This window comes from Ziziphus jujuba, chromosome 4, assembly GCF_031755915.1.
Source record: "Ziziphus jujuba cultivar Dongzao chromosome 4, ASM3175591v1".
Classification (NCBI taxonomy): domain Eukaryota; kingdom Viridiplantae; phylum Streptophyta; class Magnoliopsida; order Rosales; family Rhamnaceae; genus Ziziphus; species Ziziphus jujuba.
The window spans coordinates 29,375,697-29,398,243 of record NC_083382.1 but is presented as its reverse complement, the minus strand read 5'-3'; the positions used below and the strand labels follow the sequence as shown (position 1 = coordinate 29,398,243).

The 22,547-nt window shown below is 31.9% G+C and overlaps 2 protein-coding genes, 1 long non-coding RNA gene and 1 pseudogene across 5 annotated transcripts; 3 read left to right on the top strand and 1 right to left on the bottom strand.

Annotated features, from left to right (window-relative positions):
• Positions 1–753: 753 nt before the first annotated feature.
• Positions 754–1,549, top strand: LOC107415874 (uncharacterized; annotated as a pseudogene).
• Positions 1,550–3,649: 2,100 nt separating this feature from the next.
• LOC107415875 (expansin-A22) lies at positions 3,650–5,462 on the top strand. Its single transcript, XM_016024281.4, has 2 exons — positions 3,650–3,896; positions 4,603–5,462. Exons 1-2 carry the CDS (start codon positions 3,731–3,733, stop codon positions 5,220–5,222), a joined length of 786 nt encoding a protein of 261 aa, XP_015879767.2. The 5' UTR covers positions 3,650–3,730; the 3' UTR covers positions 5,223–5,462.
• A 144-nt stretch (positions 5,463–5,606) lies between these two features.
• Positions 5,607–7,779, bottom strand: LOC107415934 (F-box protein At5g39250). Of its 3 annotated transcripts, none has more exons than XM_016024363.4 (3): positions 7,628–7,767; positions 7,480–7,499; positions 5,607–6,617 (listed from the first exon to the last, which is right to left on the bottom strand). In XM_016024363.4, exon 3 carries the CDS (start codon positions 6,554–6,556, stop codon positions 5,807–5,809), a length of 750 nt encoding a protein of 249 aa, XP_015879849.2. In that variant the 5' UTR covers positions 6,557–6,617; positions 7,480–7,499; positions 7,628–7,767; the 3' UTR covers positions 5,607–5,806. The 3 variants fall into 3 exon arrangements, with proteins under 3 accessions (XP_015879849.2, XP_024928431.2, XP_015879850.2); XM_025072663.3 differs by having other exon boundaries at positions 7,480–7,506; positions 7,628–7,757; XM_016024364.4 differs by lacking the exon at positions 7,480–7,499 and having other exon boundaries at positions 7,628–7,779.
• Positions 7,780–8,038: 259 nt separating this feature from the next.
• LOC107422460 (uncharacterized) lies at positions 8,039–10,372 on the top strand. Its single transcript, XR_009638658.1, has 3 exons — positions 8,039–8,276; positions 8,730–8,867; positions 10,080–10,372. It is a non-coding gene; the product is annotated as an uncharacterized LOC107422460 (long non-coding RNA).
• Positions 10,373–22,547: the final 12,175 nt, after the last annotated feature.

Below are 22,547 nucleotides of genomic sequence, written 5' to 3'. Positions count from 1 at the left end.
ATAATTTAATCAGGAGGCTTCATTTACAATGTCTTATTCCAATATAGACAAAAAAGAAATAGAAGAGGAAGAGATGGAAGAAGAAGAGTATGAAGAAGAATTGCGGGAAAAAGTTAAAAATTCTTTGATAGCTATTAGAGCAATTCTCCAGGTACCACTTGAACTCATAGTTAACACGTATAGTAATCATGTTCAACATCCATTATCCAGAAGATCAAAAATATCAATTGGATACGACTACGTACACAAAATATTGAATGAGGAACCGAAAAACTTTCGGCAAGTTTATAGAATGTATTCTGAAATGTTTCTAAAGTTATGTAATATCATTTGAGAAAAAACATTACTATATGATACAAGATTTATTTGTGTTGAAAAGATACTTGTAACATTTTTACTTACTGTCGGCCAAAATTCTCGATATTGTTTGATTCGTAAAACATTTGAACGGTCACATTTTACCACTAGTCAAAGTTTTAACAAAGTTTTGAGGGCGTTGAACACAATCACAGTAGATTTGATGGCTAAACCTGGAGTAACAGTGCCATAAAAAATTAGAGAAAGTACAAGATTTTACCCTTGCTTTAAAGTAAGTGATTTTTTTTAGTATTAATTATTATTATTATTGTTATTGTTGTTGTTGTTGTTTTTTTTTTTAACTATTAAATTGTTGTAATTCTTATAACCTATTATATATTATTTTTATAAGTATAAGATTGCATAGGAGCTATTGACAGCACTCATATTCCCGCAATGGTACGAAGACGTGATGTAAGTAGTTACCGTAATCGTCATAGAATAATTTCACAAAATGTTTTAGTAGCTTGCAACTTTGATTTAGAATTTATGTATGTGCTTAGTGGGTGGGAAGGATCTGCTTATGATTCAAAAGTATTAAATGATGCTCTATTAAGGAGGAATGGACTTAAAGTATCATAAGGTATTTATATATTTATTTATTCATGTATTTATTATTATTATTTTTTTTTCTAATTATACATGTTACGTATTGCTAATTAATTATACAAGTATTATATGGTTAGGTAAAATTTTTTTGGTAGATTGTGGATTTCCAAATCGATGTCAATTTTTAGCTCCTTTTCTTGGTATTCGTTATCATCTTCAAGAATTTATAGGTCAAGGTTGTGATCCTGAAACTCCAAATGAATTATTCAATCATCGTCATGCTTCATTGAAAAATACAATTGAGAGAATATTTGGTATATTTAAATCACGGTTTACAATTTTCAAAACAGCTCCTCCATTTCCATTTGATACACAAGCAAAATTAGTTTTAGCTTGTGCAAGATTATATAACTTTCTGCGCAAAGAGTGTCGTTCTGATGAGTTTCCAGAATAACAAGATGATGAAAGTTCATCATCTTCAGCAATACCAACTAATGAGAAGGATGATTTTAAACCAATTATTGAGACTCAAGAAGAAAAAAGAGAGCATGCAAATCAATGGAGATATGCTATAGTTGCTAATATGTGCAATGATCTTGAACATTTTAATGATAACGAACAATTGAATTTTTTTTACACATAACAATGAGATTGATGGTATTTTAAAAAAATGAATATTAGATATTTTTATTATTTGTTAGTAGTAATGGATTGGTCGTTTAATTTTTGATAATTTTCTCATTTTCATTTTTAAGTATATTATACTTCTTAATATATGGTTATATTATAAATATTTTTAAAAGTTGTTAAAAGTTTTTAAAATGAAAATCTATGAAAATCTATCATACTTTTATAAAACATGTGTAAATCCATTAAAATCCAATAAATCCATAAAAATCTATCACTTAAAAAAAATCATTAAAAATAGAAATTGAATACACCCCTAAATTAGTCAAAATCAATGAAAAGTCTATCTGCCATAAAGTGAAAGTGTAAATTAATATTGTGTAAATTAATATTATATGTAAATTTATTTGATAGTATATATTTTCCTAAAAGTTATTAATTAACGTTGAGAATTGATGGTAAATACAACTCTTTTAGCTCGAAGATGGTAAAAACAACTCATACCATCGGTAAACGCAACCCATACCATCCATAAATGCACTACACCACATCAACTATGCCCATTTTATCAAATTATATGCTGTCGTGGGTGAAAAGGACAAATTTCATTTATAATTATTCAATTTTATTAATATTTTATTTAAATTTCATGTTTTTTTAAAATTTTTTTTTTTTTATTTTCTAAGTATATCAAAAGATATTCATATTTTATCAAACTTTTCAACTAATTTTAATAGTAAATATTAATTTTTTTTTATAATGTTATTCAATCTTAAAATATTAAATTTTAACTTTTTTTTTCATTTTTAATAAAAACTAACAAATGAGTCTATTTTAATAGATATAAAAAATTAAAAGGAGGTTAATAATTAATTTTCAAAAGCATAAAATTTAAATAAAATTATGGCAAAATCTAAAAGTGTGAAGGAAATTTGCTAAAAAAAATGCTGAATATGACATTTTGTTTCTTAAAAAATAGTGCTTAATTAATTTTATCAATAACATTAAAGGCATCAATTTCTTTTAAACCAAATTTTAGATATTAAATAATATGGCATTATTATATTGGAATCACTTTTACTTTAGTTTATATTAACTTGTAAATGGTTAAGAAAGTGTGAACACATTTAATATCTAAAATTTGATAACGTAGCATTACTATGATTTTATTCAAAAAAAGTTCATAAAAAAATATCATATGGACATGTTTGATATATGAAATAAATGCAAAAGAGCAAGATTTAATTTTTTTTTTGATACTTTTTTGAATTTAGGAATAACTCTATTTGAATGAACTGGTTATTATTTTTTTTTTTTATAACTTCAAAATTTCTTTTCCAACGTTTTAATCTAAATAATAACATTAAAATATTTGACCATATTATGATAAGTTAATATTTAGATTGATTATAACATACTAAAAATATATAAATAAATATATATTTTTTTATCAAATTTGAATATTTTTGAAGAAAATATTTATAAAGATTAAATATTGATTCTAATTGATTTTTACCAAATATATAAATAGGAATGACTTTTTTTTTTTTCATTTTCTATTTACATGAGCAACTATTCCTATCCTCTCTATAATAGTTATTCTATAAATACTTTTAATATGTTGTTTATTTGATCTAGTTTTCACTCTATTCTATCCCCGATTAGGAGTAAATTGTTTGTTTCTTATTTTTCATTAAAGATTCCGTTAATTAATGTACCAAGGGTTATATATATATATATATATATATATAATTGCATTAATAATTGACGAAAAATTTAATTTAATTTTCCAAAACAGAATCGACATGCATGTGAGGTGGAGATTTGAATACTTACTGATTTCTTTTCCTTTTTTGGATAACCCCTTTATTGCAAATTTTTTTTCCTTGGTTGCAATTAATTAGGATTCATAATTTATGTCTCCATATTTTTTCCTTTTTTTATTTTCCAGGAAATATATTGTAAATCAGCAATGGAAAAGCAAAATTAATACCTTTTAGAAATTACTTTCCTTATATGCATGCTTCAGTTCTGCAAGCAGCCTATAAATTATATTGTTCTGTCAACTGGTTTTCTCACATTAAAACATTAGAAAAGCTAGCAATAATATGAAACATTTTGTTTCTTCCTTTCTATAATTTGAGTGGTGAATATATTCATCAAAAAAAAAAGTCTGAGTTGAGTAGTGAATATCAAAATGGCTGCGAATAGTATTTATCAGTGCTTGATCACTTTAGCAGCCATAGTGGTTCTGGTTGAAGCTAGATCGGGTCAAAATATCAGGATTCATGAGAAAGTTGATGGAACTTGGTATGATGCCCATGCAACGTTTTACGGTGACATGGGCGGGGCAGAAACCATGCGTAAGTCCTATAAAATTAATATATATGCAGTTATGTACGTCCTTGTATTTGCGATGCATTTATATATATATATATATATATATATTTTTTTTTTATATTTATTATAAATATAAAAAAAAGAGAGATTTGGTATGGTAAAAATTTGTGAAGGATTTGTGGAGATGAACAGATGTGGCATTTCCATATCATTTGAATATTTTTTTTTTAAAAAAGATAAAACGTTAATGTGTAAAGGGCAACCCATAAATATGAGATCCAATGGCAATTATTATGTGTGCTTCATTTAATTTTTTTAAGGATCAATGAAATTTTTTTCGGATGAGGGATTTACTGAAAGGTACATATGATGTTGGCAGTCGCATAGGAAATAATTATTTTTTCAATTGTTCTTTTCCTTTCCAGGTTTTATTTTCACAAAAAAAGAGTAAATATGTAGAAGCATTACCTTGGTGTGGTTGTTTAGATAAGATGGATTGATACATAGTAATCTCTCTCTTTCTCACAAAGTCCTTATAAACATATCAAAAAGTCCTTATAAACATATCAAATCTCTCTCTCTCTCTCTCTCTCTCTATATATATATATATGTATATATATATTTTTTTAATTTTTATATAAAGAACGATACTTATTTACTCTTTATTTACCCCAAAAAAAAAAAGAAAAAAAGATTATTATTAACACTTTGTGACAAATTATTTGACAGAAGGAGCATGTGGGTACGGTGATCTCTTCAAGCAAGGTTATGGGTTGGCAAACACAGCCCTGAGCACAGCCCTTTTCAATAATGGGCTAACCTGCGGTGCTTGTTTTGAGATAACCTGCGTGAATGATCCCAATTGGTGCATACCAAAAGCCCCTCCCATTAGAGTCACAGCCACCAACTTTTGCCCACCAAATTATTCAAAGCCACATGATAACTGGTGCAACCCCCCACAGAAACACTTCGACCTCTCAATGGCCATGTTCACAAAGATTGCATATTACAAAGCTGGGATTGTTCCCGTTCGCTATCGCCGAGTGACATGCACTAAGACAGGAGGTGTCAAGTTTGAAGTCAAGGGAAATCCCAATTGGTTGATTGTTTTGATATACAATGTTGGAGGCGCTGGTGATGTTTCTAATGTCAAGATTAAGGGATCTTCAGGTGGGTGGATTCAGATGTCTAGAAACTGGGGGCAGAATTGGCAGACTGGGACGGTCTTGGTAGGGCAAAGCTTGTCGTTTCAGGTGACTACCAGTGATGGGAAAATGGTGGAGTTTGATAATGCAGCACCTAAAAACTGGCAATTTGGCCAAACCTTTGATGGGAAAATCAATTTTTAGATGTAGGCACAATGGAGCTTTGTTGCATTTGTAGTGTTTTTGCAGTTTAGACGTATTTTTCCAACTTAGTCTCTATGTCGACGAAGTAGAACAGCTCAGTCTGTATGTAGAAGACATAAAACAGCTGTCTGTTTGCCAATGAAATAAAATAGTGTTTACGTAAAATTTTATTGTTCTATTGGTTGTTCTGATTCTCGGTGTTGCGTCTTGAATAGCACATTTCTCCATCTTAAGCTTAAATCAGCATCCATATAAATTATGCAGACCTTCGATATTTTAACAAAGCTCAACATTCTGGTACATAACACAATTTACAGATTGCTTCCCCATCTCAAGTACAGAAGACAGGAATGGCTACAGGGACTGTAAATATACAAACAAACAAACAATAAAGTTCATATTTATTGGCGATAACGAATAAAAATAGTATGTACAGACAATAACATACAGGAACACAAGAAAACGAAAATGATTTTGCCCAGTCTTTGTGCCAAAGTTGCCACAATTCAAAGACTGCTTATTCCAAAGAACCAAAGAGATGCATATCCAGTTAAGTGGTTCTTTGTTTCCATGAATTCAACCTTTCACCTCCAGTCAAGCATATCCAATAGCCATAAAACCTCTTCCTTGGAGTTTGCAGCATCACAGAAATCCATTTCAATCCCAAAAACATCAATGACAGAGTCACTTCCATCTTCCATGAAAAGCAGGGAGATCCATGCGCGGATACCCGAAATGAAGTAATATATAGGTGAAAAGTCAAGGTAGTCAAACGCCAGAGCCCTAAATGCTGTCCGATCAATATAATCAAACATAGATTTATTTATAATGCAAGCAACCTTATTGGTATCCTTGCGCCCCACAAGTACTGAAACACTCACAGTCTGGCTCAGAGGAACTTTGAACCTTGGCTCAACTGGTAGAGTCATCTTGTACTCAGGGCCCTCGAGATGAAACCTAAGCATATCACAAATTCCAGCTGGTGGAATCTTAATACCAGTCTGTAGAACAGGGCCCGGAACCACTTCTGAGAAGATTAATCGATCCTCGGTCCAGACGTCAATAAAAAATTCTAAATCATCAAAGGAAAGTCTTGGAGGGAGAAGAGTTCGACAATGCTGGCGTTTATAGAAAGTTTGATATAACTTGTAGTAGGTTACAGTGGGAGGATTAGGTCTCTTGCAGATCGAAGGCCATCTCTTGGCACATAAGCATTTCCACAAGTAATCATCTTGAGCTAAGCTTCTCCATTGCTTGGACACTGCCATACAAGAAGCAAGGTCCACACCCTCCAGTAAAGGGAAAACAGCCTTCAAAACTTCTTCACATATCATCTTCGGCGAACAAAGAAGAATTGCACAACAAAGTACAAATCTAACACTCAGAGAAGAAACCCTGCAAACAAATAAACATATAATTAAGCAAAGAGCAATTTACACATCAACAGACGAATGCATCAAACACAAAGACGCTCTCAAGGAATATAACTAAGATAACGGTTAAACCCGTCTAAGAAATCAAACCTCCCAAGGCAAACATACATAATCAACTCTCTTTATTTATTTATTTATTTTCTGATAAATTAGACCATTAAAAAAAAAATCTTTCTCCATAAACACTATATACGTGCATATTCCCCGAAAACAAAAACTTTAATCACTCTCATTAGTTAGCATTTCATAATCAACCTATCCTAGTTGCCATTTAGACCCAAAAAAATTGACCCATGCACCTATTCCAAACTCTATTATTTGGCATCGGAAAATTATAATGACACCCCCAATTCACATCTATATCTTATAAATGACATACCTTCGATTAGAAAAATAGTTAGAACAGTGTATATTGTTTTCCACTTCACTTTTCCAGTTCACAAAACGTTTACAAGAACATTACACATTTTTATATCATAAAAACAATAAACATCGTAGTTTCGAAATTCAAAGAACAAAACACCAAAAAAAAGAAAAGAAAAAAAAAAAAAAAACCAAAACCATATTTCCTTTGAAAAATTAAAAAAACCCAAAAATTACTCTGTATTTTTGGCCCCAAGTGTCTACGATTAAAATGTTAAAACAATTTATTACTTTTAAAAAAAAATTGCGATAAAAAGAAAAACATGCAACGACCACTTCAAAAGCAAAAAGCCCCAAAAATGTTAAAAAGAAAAAAAAAATTTGATAAAATATAAGAACAATTATAAAATAGAAAAATAGCATGTAAAAAAAGAAAAAAAAATCCAAACATAATCACATACCTAGATGGAGAGATGAAACCCTAGATGGTGGTGAGAGAGAGAGAGAGGATTAACAAAAGAGGAATTTTCAGAAATTAGTAAAGGCCAAAATAAGGACAAAAAGGGAAAAAGGAAAATTAGGAAAATGTTTTCACTTTTGCGTGAGCACCTTAATTATCGGCAGAATTGGTAAACATCCCGGCTCGCCTGCATATTCATCCAAGTACACGAGACCAGCAGAGAGATCTTCGCTGAGTCTAAGGAGAGAGAGAGAGAGAGATAGAGCAACAAAATGAAAACGCCAAAAAACCAAGAAGAAAAAAAGGTAGTGTTATATGAAAACGAGATCGACCCACCGAATCTGCTACCCCGACGTTCCTTGCTTTCCAATTTTCTACCGAAATTGATTGTGGGCTGGGCTCTCCAGCCCCTCTTTCTTCTTAACAGTTCAAATATGGGCCTTCAATAAGTCAATCGTACTTTCAAAGTTGGAAAATTTGGCCCAATATCCTTCTTTTAAAACCTCTAATGAAATATATCCCTCATTTTTTAGTTTTTTTAATCTGTCCTATGCTTCCCATTTTATCCCCAATAAAAGTAAAAAATTACTCTACTTTCCTTTCTTCATTCATTCCGTCCGAGAAACCTAGAGTCTTTAGCTTCTGCACTCTGGTTTTTTATTTTTCTTCATCCCCCAGAAAACCCACACACAATCTCATTAAGAAAAGAAAAAAAAAAAAATTCATGCTCCATCTCCCTGCATCTCTTACCTCTTCTCTTGCAAACATATGAAAGACTAAGGAAAAATTGCGTTTGAGGTAAGGATCTGTGTATTTTGATTTTTTTATTTTTTTTTTTTAGCTTGGGTTTTTGCTTGATTGGCGAAAGGCGAAGACGATGATTGGAATGGAGGAAACTAGTCGAAATCAAGTAGTAGTGGTAGTAGTAGGTTATACAATTTAGTGGGGTAATTAAATATTATGAGTGAGCTTTAGGGTCGGTTTCTATATTGCTTTAACGTCAGAAACACTTCACGAGTGTTTGTTGAATTTTCTGATTGCAACAGAATATTAAAGGAAATTGAAAGAAAAGAAAACCCAAAAAAACAAAATTGAAGAATAAGTTGAAAGCGGTTATGGTTAAAATCTGCTTCAAATGTTGAATCATTTGTTTTCTTGTTTATATGACACTCACCATCTTGCTAGATATCATAATTTAATTACATAACTTCATTTTGATTTTATGTTGGTTTCTTGTTTATGGTTATGAAGGTGAGCAGTAGTTGTGCAGAGGAGCTTTACTTGGAAAGTTTGCAGCATCAAATAGAAAGCGATCTTATGCCAAGTGCCCGATGTGACCAAAGTGATTCTTATGGTATCCTTTTAGTTATATGTTCTATGGAGAATTATGTAAGTAATTTTTTTTTTTTTTACAATTAGTTAATATTTAAAACAGATGTTATACCTGCTATATGGACCATGAGGTATACTATCTGTGTTGTTTAGTTTGCCCTAATTTCTTTCTGTTTAGTTTTTAGCCAAGGTTGGAATTTCTTAGGCTTGGCTGGTGGAACATTATTAATTTTCAAGTTGATTACAAATATGCAGATGGGGATAGGATAGGTGAACTGTCTTATACTTACTCCTATTTTATGAATTTGAGGTTGGTTGCCGAGATGTGGTATTAGTTTGCTTGTGGTTTTGTATTATAGGCTAATGGCACTCAAGCCTTCCATGATAAACTGATATTTACAGATTGAGAAACCCATACTATTGGTTACAATTCCAAAAAAGTGCTTGAAAATGCCTTAGGTCAGGTGCATATCGTAATCCTTGTGCACTTGGTTATGAGGTTGATGTAGTGTCCCTCCTTAACATATTGAAGTTCTGGGTTTATTTTTTTTATTTTTTGTCTATAAGTAATAATCGCTGCCCCCACACCCTTTCTATGAATTTCATGTAACAATTGGTGTATTACTAGAGTGGATATCATGATGGTCTCATAGCAAGAGAAGAAGCTATAGTGCAAGAGGGATTTAATATTGGCTTTAAGGAATCAGTCCTTGTTGGGTACAAATGGGGTCTAGTTAGAGGTGATACTAGGTAAAAGAAAACAAAAGAGGAAAATAATTTGAATGCTCTATTGCTTATAGAGTTTTTAATGAAATTGCTATAAGCATATGATTAAAAAAGAATTTAAATGCTCTATTGCTCATAGAGTTTTTAATGAAGTTGCTATAAACATATGATTTAACTTCTTTTCTCTGCTACTTTTGTTTTCCTATTTTGTCCAATCTGCATCCCCATGAACTGCCTTCACTTTAGTTCCTGAGGACTTGAAAGAGAGCATTTAAATTCTCAAGATGGTAACCAAACTCTTAAAGACATGAATTGTATGGTTACTTTTCATAAGGGTTTGACAACATGGGCTAAGTGGGTGGATTCTACTATGAATCATAGTAAAACCAAAGTCATCTTCCAAGGAATTTCTCTTACCCACTACCATTAAGTTTACTTCTTTCCCATCACCAATTTTTTTTTTTTTTGAAAACCAAAAATTAATTTCGTGAATTTCTCTGATGCTTTTCTTTTTCTTTCTTTTTTTTTCCTTTTCATATTTAGTGGCAAGGGATTGGAATGAGCTAGGGGTGACAAACTGTGGAAATGAGACAAAACTCCTAAGTGGATCAGTCTATCGAGACGGATTGCCCAAGGAATTATATGTGGTGAAAAATGTATTAACTGGAATGAGAAAACATGTTCATTTACTGGACATAACAACTCTATCACAACTCAGAAAATATGCACATCCTGGCTTGTATAATGGCTTTAGGCGCATGGACTGTAACCATTGGTGTATTGCTGGACTTCTAGATACTTGGAATCAAATTTTTATGGATTTCTCATAATTGTTATGCTTGTTCTGCTATTTTTAGTTTATAAAAATGATCATATGGTTGCTTAGGTCCTTCCTTCCATAGATCACCATTTTTAAGGGAATCAAGTTTCAAAATACGACCGATCTTTTCATTTTCAATGTCAACCAGATATTGAGAGTTAAACATCATTAATGAAACTCTACAATCCTGGATAATTTAGAGTATTTAATATATTCATAATTTGAACCATAAATTTGCAATACTCTTTCATTTTTTTTTCCCTGGTAAATATGCCATTTAAAGGTCCACTCTTTAATTCTTTGGTTGTTAAATATGTCATTTGATAGTTTTCTGACCTTGCATGTTACATTAGTATATGAGTCTTTGGAAAATTGCATGGTGACGGAGGAATGAGGCAAGGCTGCATGAGTCAAACATATGAGGGATGCAAAGTGGTTGAGACTAAGACAAAGTTTTGAAAAAGTTCTCAAATTTGCATAAAAATTTGATTATTGTAGGGCCTTCGGTAATTACCAATGAAACCTACGGTAATCAATTTGTCCTTACTTGAAAAATTACCATAGGTTTCATTGATAATTACCGAAATCCCTATGGTAATCACATTTTACCAATTTTTTGGGCCCCACAAGTCCCCTTACGTGTGCTAAATGAAAAACCATGCAAAATATGGATTCTAAAATTATCCTAAGGAGGGAAAACCCCAAAATATCTGAAAAATTTCTCAAATTGGCCAAAAAATTACGATGACTAGGGATGTCAACGGGGCGGGGCGGGACCGGTTTTTAAAATCCCGTCCCCATCTCCGTATGGGATTTTTCATCCCATTCCTGCAATTTTTTCCGTTTTTTTAGAAACGGGGCGGGGACGGGGATTCCCCAATCGGTGGCGGTGCGGGGACGGTTTCCCCATTTGTTTTTTTTCATATAATTTATATAATTTTTTTTGATAAATTTATATTAAAAAAATTTCTTCTATAAGCAAAATATAAATAAAATGACCAAAAATATAATAAAAATACAATAAAAGATATCAAAGTTCAAATTTATAATTTTAATAACATACATTCTCAAAAAATACAATATAATATAATCCAAATACATAAACATAAAATTTATAAAAATACACATGCACACATAATAAAGTTTTACTTCTCATTTCCTTAAGTCTCCATGAAAGAATGTTCCCTAAGAGTTGATTGCTACAAAAATAGACAAAACTATTAAATAATATCAAAAAATTTTAAACAATTTAATATAAAATTTTTTTGTAATAAATAAATTCAATTTACCTCCTCATCAATTTCTATGTCACTCATAGTAGAAGAACAAGCTTCAACATACGGTGAAGAAGATGAAGCTAACAAAAATGAGATTAATTAGTTAACAATAAATATAAAAATTATTTAACACAAAAAAATATAAAATTTAATTTTTCATACCATTAATTTCAGCCCATAATCAATCTTGTGCACACATCAAAGCTAGGAGAAAGGAAGGAATAATTGAATAAGTTTAATTTTAATTTTCAAAATATTAAAAAAAATATTAAAAAAAAAAAGTAATATATACGGGCCGGGTTCGGGCCGGGGTCTTTAATACCCGGTCCCGGCCCATCCCCGCTTCGGGTCTAAGAGAGTAAGCCCAAGCCCGCCCCGTCACCCCGTTTTTGCGGGGAAAAACCGCCCCGTTAGGTGCGGTGCACCGCGGTTTCGGGGATGGGCGGGGCAAATTGACATCCCTAACGATGACTGTAGATCTTCGGTAATTCCCGATGAAACCTTCGGTAACCAACATATACCCTCTGGAAAAATTACCGAAGGTTTCATCGGAAATTACCGAAACCCCTATGGTAATCACATTTTACCAATTTTTTGGGCCCCACAAGTCCCCTTACGTGTGTTAAATGAAAAACCATGCAAAAAATGGATTCTAAAATTATCGTAAGGAGGGAAAACCCCAAAATCTTTGAAAAAGTTCTCAAATTGGCCAAAAAATTACGATGACTGTAGACCTTCGGTAATTTCCGATGCAACCTTCGGTAACCAACATATACTCTCTGGAAAAATTACAGTAGGTGTCATCGGTAATTACCGAAACCCCAGTGGTAATCACATTTTACAAATGTTATGGACCCCACAAGTCCCATAATGTGTGTTAAATGCAAAAACATACAAAACATGGATTCTAAAGTTATCCTAAGGAGAGAAAATCTCAAAATTGCTTAAAAATTTCTCAAATTGGCCAAAAAAATAAGATTACTGTAGACCTTTTGTAATTCCTGATGAAACCATCGGTAATTTTTCCATAGGGTATATGTTGGTTACCGAAGGTTTCATCGGGAATTACTGAAGGTCTACAGTCATCATAAATTTTTGGCCAATTTGAGAACTTTTTCAGAGATTTTGGGGATTTCCCTCCTTAGGATAATTTTAGAATCCATATTTTGCATGTTTTTGCATTTAACACACATTATGGGACTTGTGGGGGCCATAACATTGGTAAATGTGATTACCACTGGGGTTTCGGTAATTACCAATGACACCTACGGTAATTTTTCCAGAGAGTATATGTTGGTTACCGAAGGTTTCATCGGGAATTACCGAAGGTCTACAGTCATCGTATTTTTTTGGCCAATTTGAGAGCTTTTTAAGAAATTTTGGGATTTTCTCTCATTACGATCATTTGATAATCCATATGTTGCATGTTTTTTCATTTAACACGCGTAAGGGGACTTGTAGGGCCCAAAAAATTGGTAAAATGTGATTACCATAGGGGTTTCGGTAATTCCCGATGAAACCTTCGGTAATTTTTCCAGAGGGTATATGTTGGTTACCAAAGGTTTCATCATGAATTACCGAAGGTCTACAGTCATCGTAATTTTTTGGCCAATTTGAGAAATTTTTCAGATATTTTGGGGCTTTCCCTCCTTAGGATAATTTTAGAATCCATATTTTGCATGTTTTTTCATTTAGCACACGTAAGGGGACTTGTGGGGCCTAAAAAATTGGTAAAATGTGATTACCATAGGGGTTTCGGTAATTACTATGGTAATCACCGATGAAATCTACGGTAATTTTTCAAGTAAGGACAAATTGATTATCGTAGGTTTCATTGGTAATTACTGAAGGCCCTACAATAATCAAATTTTTATGCAAATTTGAGAACTTTTTCAAAACTTTGTCTTAGTCTCAACCACTTTGCATCCCTCATATGTTTGACTCATGCAGCCTTGCCTCATTCCTCCATCACCATGCAATTTTCCAAAGACTCATATACTAATGTAACATGCAAGGTCAGGAAACTATCAAATAACATATTTAACAACCAAAGAATTAAAGAGTGGGCCTTTAAATGACATATTTACTAGGGAAAAAAAAATCAAAGAGTCGTGCAAATTTATGGTTCAAATTATGAATATATTAAATACTCTAAATTATCTAGGATTGTAGAGTTTCATTAATGATGTTTAACTCTCAATATCTGGTTGACATTGAAAATGAAAAGATCGATCGTGTTTTGAAACTTGATTCCCTTAAAAATGGTGATCTATGGAAGGAAGGACCTAAGCAACCGTATGATCATTTTTATAAACTAAAAATAGCAGAACAAGCATAACAATTATGAGAAATGCATAAAAATTTGATTCCAAGTATCTAAAAGTCCAGCAATACACCAATGGTTACAGTCTATGCGCCTTACACATCATATTGACACGAGAATCATGTACAAAAACTAAAAACAAAATCTAAATTAGCAAGAGGAAATTATACAAGTGTTTTATGAATAAAAACTAGAGAATATTACAGCTCCTAGAGAATATTACAGCTCCTACAAAAGCCTCTGTTGGTATCAATCCCGAATTAACCCAATGTTCCCCATCAATGTCAAAATCTCGAACACCAACTGGCACCACAATTGGTATAATGCCAAACTTTAGTGACAGCATTAAAAGCATACGGGGCACCTCCATTAAAACGGAGACCGATTTGATACCTGGATGAAATCAAACGAAATATCTGCAGTTAGTTACAATATTTAGCATACAAGTTTTAAAGAAAATAATTAAATACCTAGAGTATCCATAAAGAAGTATAAAGGTTCAACCTCTACCAACCTTCCAAAGTGCAGCATCAAATTCATCCACCAGTAATCTAACAAATACAAAACATGTAGCAGAGAACAAACTACACATCATAGATGCAACAAATCAAACAAAACATCAACATGATCAACATTCAACAATACTTTGGAATGCCAATAACAAAAAATTAATAAAAATAAATAAATAACAAACAGTAGAAGAATAAGAAAAAGCATACCATTACACAACACAACTACGGTAATAAAAATATAAGCAATGGCACCAGGCAACTAAGTACAGCAAAGACATACATTAAATAAGTATCATATGCAACTACATAAAGCAATAAATTAAATAACTATCACATGCAAAACCGTGACTAATGAACAGTCGAAGTTTTACCCTTGTTTTGCAAGAGCTCATTTATTCTATCTATGGAGAAACCACAAACATTACTTAAATTTAACAGCATCTAGCTACCATTTTTAGAGCTGTCAAGGAAAAGATTCATACAAATCTAAAAGACCCAAGTATCCATGCAAAACAATGTACACCTAAATGCAGATAAAAAAAATTGCCACTATAGTATGCATCATATTTGCAATACCAAATGCAAATTATCAAACACGCAGGAACCTATTAAGGCAACAGATTTTGCATCATAATTAGATGCAACCATAAGCAACTAACCATCATTACTTAATCAATTTTTCATACCAACCACAAATTTCCAATAAATGGTCAAAATTATTCTAAATTTCATAAAATGTTTTAGAGCTTTTAGCATATATGTTGAAACATTCCTTACATAATTGCCAATGAAAGTTCACGTTAATATTCAATTTCATTCCTGCCTTGTCATTTTCCAAATAGACCTTTCAACAAAATAACTAACAAATCTTGGGTTCTTATTCAACACATATTCCGCTCGTTAGCCTAAAGCCACTTAAAAAAATGATTACATAACCTCCTGCACCTTGATGTCAATGGAATAGGATAAGCCGTAAATCTCTATAGCTCCAAAATTGTCCATGACCCTCCAAATAGAAGTTTGAAACATCCATCTTTCAGACTAACTATTCAAAGGGAAACCTTTTCTTTTATGGAGTTGGGGAACCGTATTACAAACCCCCAACTTTAACTAGTTCAGCCATCAAGCTTAATAGGAAAAAAGGAAACTCTTGTCCTAATAAAGTTAAAATTACTTTTACATATATATATATATATATAATGAACAACAGACAACAAACAACAAAAACCAAATGCAACCCCTAAATCATCATAAGAGACGCTTTTGATGAGTGAGAAATAAGAGATACTAGAATCTAAACCTTTTACTCGTTGTCTTCTCTCCTGAGATAGAAGAAGAACTCCGTGTAAAGTGAACAGCAGATCCAATTCCAAAAACTCCAACGGTTTCATTCACATACAAACACGATTTTCTGTTTCCTTCAACATAAAAACAGAGAAAAAACCTCGCAAGACTCTGACTGACAGGCAAACCAATCCAAAGCTTTCGTACTGGAAGGCACAACGACCTTTAGAAATCCTCACAGAATCACATATGAAATGAAAACCAAACAAAACGACATAGTATCAAAATAGCAAAGTGAAACGACATAGTATGTGAAATGAAAATCACATACGGAATTTTCCAGTACCTAAAACCAAAAGAACCCATTGGAGGTAGAAGGAGGATTCAGCTTCAACTTCCCCACAGCATCTTTGATACTTTTTAATCCCTTCTCAAGCGTCAATGTCGGGGGTAGAGTATGCATCATGCAAGTCTCCACCATAAAATCCCCGTCTTCCATTCCCGAATCCTTGCTGATTTCCATTATCAGACCGTCGAATTGCACACCGAACACTACCTAAAACAAAAATTACAAAAGCATAAGGAAAAAAATTACAGAAATAGCAAAAACAAAAAAACATAACCCTAATTTCGATTCCAACTTATCCCAAAAGCAATCAGAAAAAAAAAATACACCCCACAAATGTTTTAAATAAACCCTTGAAACCACTCAAATCGAAAAGTCAAAGGAAAAATGAAGTAAACAGACCAGGCATTTTATCAGAGAGGCCAAGTGAAACAGCAAGCTTACGCATCTGCTTTCGCCATGCAGTACCACCCTTGAGCTTTGTATACAAATCCACATCCTCCTTCTTCATAATACCCTAATTTCGAATTCCAAACCATTAATTTCTTTCTTTGTATGGAATTTTGGTGACCGGAGAGACGAAACGAGGCTGTTTGGCAAAACGGCAACTAGATGAAGAAAGCTTGATGGATGAATGAGAAGAGATGAGCCAGCTTTAGGGAAGCGTGATGAAGCAAAAGAGAACAGTTGGGTGAAAGAAAAGAAAGAAATAACATAAAATAAAAAAAAGTAAAAATATTTAATTTGGATATAAGGGTATTTTGGGATTATTAAAAATTGAAAGGGTGGAAAAAAAAGATAGCAAATGAAGGGGCAGAAATCGTGAAGCTCATCCCTATGGGGGCATTGGGCCAAATTTCCCAAATAATAATAATAATAATAATAATAATAATAATAATAAAAAATTCCACAAATTAACTAATATTTGGTGTCTCATCACATAAATGTGTTGAATCTATTAAAGGCTTTTAACAAAAAATTAAAAAAGGACTCTAATATTTTGGTGTCTCATGACATAAATGTTTTGAATCTATTAAAGTTTTTTAACCAAAGATTAAAAAAGGACTAATGGTGGTGGAGTGTTTGGATGAGTTGGAGGATATGATTGTTAAAACCAAAATAGGAGTCACAAATTCACAATATAGTTGAGAGACCACTTATATATACACTTATTTATTTGTTTTATTGGATTCATACAAACGGTCTTGGATTCGAAATATTTTAAAAAGAAAAATTATTGTAAATAATTAAGGAAAATTACAAAAGCATTTTGTTTTAAATCTCAACCTAAAAAAATGACTAACTTTTTTTAATACTTGACAAAAAAGCATCTCTGATTTAATAAAATAAGGGATTCCCTAAAAAAAAATATAAATAAATATAATGAGAACTGATGACCTTAGCTGTCCTCATATGCGATAAATGCTATATGCAAACTGTGAAGAGTAGAATTATTAGTCTAGACATCAACAAAGGAAGAAAAATATCACATAGCGAGTCATTAACAAACTGTCTTGTAAGTAGGGGTGGGCAAAATCCAATCCAACCCGTTCAACCCGTTCAATCCAATCCATTTTTAATGGTTTGGATTGGATTTTTACATCAATTGGATTGGATTGGATTCAAAATATTATAAATTGTATGGATTGGATTGGTTATGGATTGGAAATATAAATCCAATCCAATCCAATCCAATCCAAATAATATATTATATAACTAAAAAATTATATATTTTTTATTTTTTTCATTTTTATATATTAATTTTAGTATTTTTTTTCATTTTTATATATTAATTTTTAAATTTTTTCCCATTTTTATATATTGATTTTTAATATATATATATATATATTTTTTTTTCTTTTACATCCCCATATCCCAAATCCCAAATCAAATTGTAAATTATAATCCTAAACTAAACATTTACCTTTGTTACCGCCTGCTACCAGTCCATCACTATCACCATAATATATATATATATATATATTTTTTTTTACATTCCCATCATATATATATATATATATCTACATATATTGTATCCAATTGTTACTTATATATATATATAAATATAAATGTTTAAATATAATTTATTACTAATTTTATTATTTTGATCTTTGTAGAGCTTACAGAATCAACTAAAATTAGTGAATCTGTCAACGTTGATTGACTTATGATTTACCAAAATTTTAAGGTTAAAAAAAAAAGGAATTATGCATTGATTCTTGAGTGAATGAATTTTGACGAATGTATTATTTTACATTATTTGTTTTAACAATTTTAATTTGATTTTATAGGAGTGAGATGATGACATTAATGTTTGCTATTTAAAAAGTGCATGATGCGTATCATTTGCTACATTTTCTTCTTTATTTTCCATTGTAGACTATGTTGTATTATTCTAATTGTATTTTATATTTGGATAATTATAATTTATTATTTATATTATATATTTATAAATTAGTAAGTTTTAAACCGATCAACCAATCCAAACCAAACCGATCATAAATGGTTTGGTTTGGTTTGGATTGTAAATTAGAAAAACCGATATGTATGGATTGGATTGTATTTCGGTCCAAAACCGAACCAATCCAATCCATGCCCACCCCTGCTTGTAAGTAGTAAGTATGCAAGTGGATATGTTGTCCCGAAGATTGAATTGGATAATCAAAATAATTAAGTCTTCCATCTAAAGATCCTATTTCCATTCACTGACTTCATATCAAAAATTCTAAGGAAATTTCAGAAATCATGAAAGCAACAGAGTATCTAAAATGTCTATAAAACAGATGAAATCAGAAATCGAAAGGCTTGAAATTGTCACAGCAATTAAACATCAGCCATGGTAGTCAAGGATCACCTGCTGACAACACGATTAACTGTTGGTTGAACAAATATATGAACCCTGTAGAAAGCAAGTAGTTGTCAATACGCAAAAAATACTATCTAGTTTACATGAAAAGAATCATGAAAAGGAAACTCCATATGAATGATAAACTTTCTACGTACCATTTTCCAGGGAATCATGAAAAGGAAACTCCATATGAATGATAAACTTTCTATGTATTTTCATGATTTTCTTCATTTGGAAAATTCTCCTTCCCTGTATCAGACTTCTTATCTGTAGAAACCTATATGAACAACATAAAATAAAAGTGAAAAATATAATGAGCACTGGGAAATAAAAACCACCATAGCTGAATATATTACCCTCGGTAGAAATGGAGGTTTCTGTTAACGTATAGAATGTGCAACCATGGAGTTTAAACAGTAAATTTCCCTTATGATTCTCATGTTGATAATGAAGTAAATGCAATAACTGACAGTTTGCATTAAACATTAAGGAAAACAAGAATTATACATGACAACAATAACTGATAACAACGAAAGCAGTTATATTTAATCACCAACAGCAATTATAGTAATAAAATAACTATAACTACAATTATATTAAAACACAAATAAGCGTGCAGACAATTAAATTTAATAAATAAGTAGCATTCAATAATGGAAAACACACAAGACCCAAAAAAATAATAATAATATAAAACACACAATTACCATCTTTAGAATAACCTCCACAACACCTTTGCCATCACCAAGAGCTCCATCTATTTCATCAATCACCCAGAGAAAAAGTAGTAACTTGTTTCTTTTGCATACATTCTAGAATAAGAAGGGTAACCATAAAAAATAATACCAACCAAGCACTTTGGCCTCGAGTCAACAGTGACAAAGTTCATCTGCACTACATCAAGAATTTTTGCTTCAATTGTTGATGATGACCGATCATCACTAGCATTAACCTACAGAGTAAAAAACACTTGAGGAAAGATAAAGGAAATAGAAATAACAGACTAGAAGAGATAACAATGAAACTAAAAAGTAAAGTGCTAAAAAGAAAAAAAAATGAAAAATAAAATGTAGGGCAAAATAATGTATGGGCTCATGTTTATGGACTCTACTAACATAAGTTAATAACATAGACACACACAAACATAAAATCAAGAGAAACAATTATTGCATACATCAATCAGTCATATACAAGTAAAAGAAACATGGGAAATGTAAATAGGATTCCACTATAGTGGAAATCTTGTTTTTCAGTTTCTTGTTGTGCAAAGGATATTTCAATTAAACTTGGGGATTTAACGGTGAGCAAAAGAAGTCCAGAAAAAAAATTTCACCAGTTATTGCAAATCAGAGCTCCTTATCCCTCAATTTTTATACAAATCAATCTTCAAAGCAGTTACTTTCTTTTCCAAGTACTTAAGCAAAGATTTCCACATTCATTGTTAGCTACTGTGACTTAGCAACAATCTGCGGCTTACTTATTGGAGACACAACATCCTCAGCATCTTCACTTTAAGAAACTGTTTTGAGAAAACCATTCATTCATCCATTAATACAGGCTACTTAACAACTATCCCAAATAAATAAAGGACCAGTCGGTTTTCTTCTTGATGAACTCTCCTTTGCTAGTTTTTTATATATAACATTGAGGTGATCATCAACATTATATGAGAGAGATGAAAGAGAAATATATATGAGAGTATAGAATCAACAAATCCAAATGGCTAGGGTATTTCATAGTATATTTGCAAACTGACAAACCTAATCAAGGCAGTTTTTATTGTGCAAATAGTATGTGTCCTTGATCTTATACAGGAAGCCTTGAGAATGGTGAACATGAGAGCTAATGATAGAATAAAATTATCAAAAGATTGAAAACAAAATATCAGTAAATCAACTAAACCAAAACCAAAAAAAGATTATTTAGCAAAAAATTCCACAAGACAAAAGAAAGGTTATTCAAACAAAAATTCCACAAAGGAGAAAAATGCCACCAGGACTTCTGGGATGCTACCCAAAAAGCACTTCCTAAGCAATTGAAAATATCAAATATTTGTAACGTGGTCAATGCTTCCTCATAGTAAATGTGACTGGCATGTGGCAAGCACCTATTAGAAACATCTTTTTACATGTTCGATTTTACAGCATTTAGTACCGATATAGAAGAAAATCATTACTAATAACACAATAATTTCATCTTATGTTTTGAAGAATGAACAGATCGATAAGATGCATATTAAACAGGACAAAAATATGATGAAAAAAATCTCACCTTCTGTTCTGGTGGACCTATAGACCTTGATTTTTTGTTCCACAAGTCTTGAACACCTTTCGCACCACTATCTTTATGGTCCAAAGCATTAGAATGACTAAAATCTTCCTTATTCCATCTTGATCCTCTTTTCTTCCTTGGAAAATTAGAATCCAGAGATTTTCGATGTTGAGAAATTGAAGAATGTCGTCTTAAAGCAGATAGAACATCATCTGGGGTACTCCATCTAGCATCATATCATCATACACATCTCTCAGCAAGAAATGCCTACCACCACCGTTATTTAAAAAAAAAAAAAAAAAAAAAAAGAACACAACTTTCACAATTTCTCCCAAAAAAAAAAAAATCCCAAAACCACAAAAAGAAAATCAAAATTAGAATCTACCTTCTCTGCGCGGTGAGAGAACCGATAACAGTGTTATACTCAGAGACATTGCTTGCGTAGTTCCTCCTTGTGTATTCCTCTGTTGAAACCGCACTGAAGTGTCGCCGTCCCACCTCTCGCAGCAGTGAATTACGCTACCCTGAATTATAACAATCTAAAATATATTATTTATTTAAAAAAAAAACTATTTCATTATTAGCGAAACGAGTAAGAATATGTTTGGGGAAAAGCTTAAGAATTTGAAAATGGAGAGGAGAAGATTACCAGTGATGGATAGAATGAGCCTCATGCTTTCCTACTTCGCTTTTGCCTACCTATTGCTTCTGCTTCTGCTCCTAGGGCTCTCTAAAACCCTGCAGTTTTCTCTCTGAGTCACCTCTTCACCATTTCCTTCAAAATGCACAGTCTCCAAGCTTACAATCCTGTCGATGCAAAAAGAAACAGAGGGCTCCTAATGGGCTGGATATTGATTATAAGGAGAAGAGAAAAGTCGGATGAAGAAAAGAAAAAAAAAACATAGAAAAAAAAAAGAATAAAAATATTTAATTTGGATATAAGGGTATGTTGGGATTATCAAAAATTGAAGGGGTAGAAAAAAAAAGATATCAAATGAAGGGGCAAAAATCGTTAACCTCGTCCCTATGAGGGTATTGGACCAAATTCCCCTTCAAAGTTCCCACTTAAAAACCTCTAGTAAAGTTTCAGCTTTCAACTTGAAAGAAAGCTTGTCCACAAAAAGAAAAAAATAAAATAATATATATATATATACAGTCCGTCTATGGTGCGGACGGTCTTCATACGGACCACAATATTGGTGACGGTTTTTCATAGTATTAGTGACGATTTTTTAAGAAACCGTCGTTAATACTATGAAAAACCGTCACTAATACTGCGGTCCTCATGCGGACCGTCCTCACCATAGAATCTCCGTATCTATATATATAT

Coding starts and splice junctions, on each gene's coding strand:
- LOC107415875 (XM_016024281.4), top strand. CDS start 3,731: ATGGCTGCGAATAGTATTTATCAGTGCTTGATCACTTTAGCAGCCATA. Junction 3,897..4,602: donor GGGCGGGGCAGAAACCATGC/GTAAGTCCTATA, acceptor ATTATTTGACAG/AAGGAGCATGTGGGTACGGT.
- LOC107415934 (XM_016024364.4), bottom strand. CDS start 6,556: ATGATATGTGAAGAAGTTTTGAAGGCTGTTTTCCCTTTACTGGAGGGT.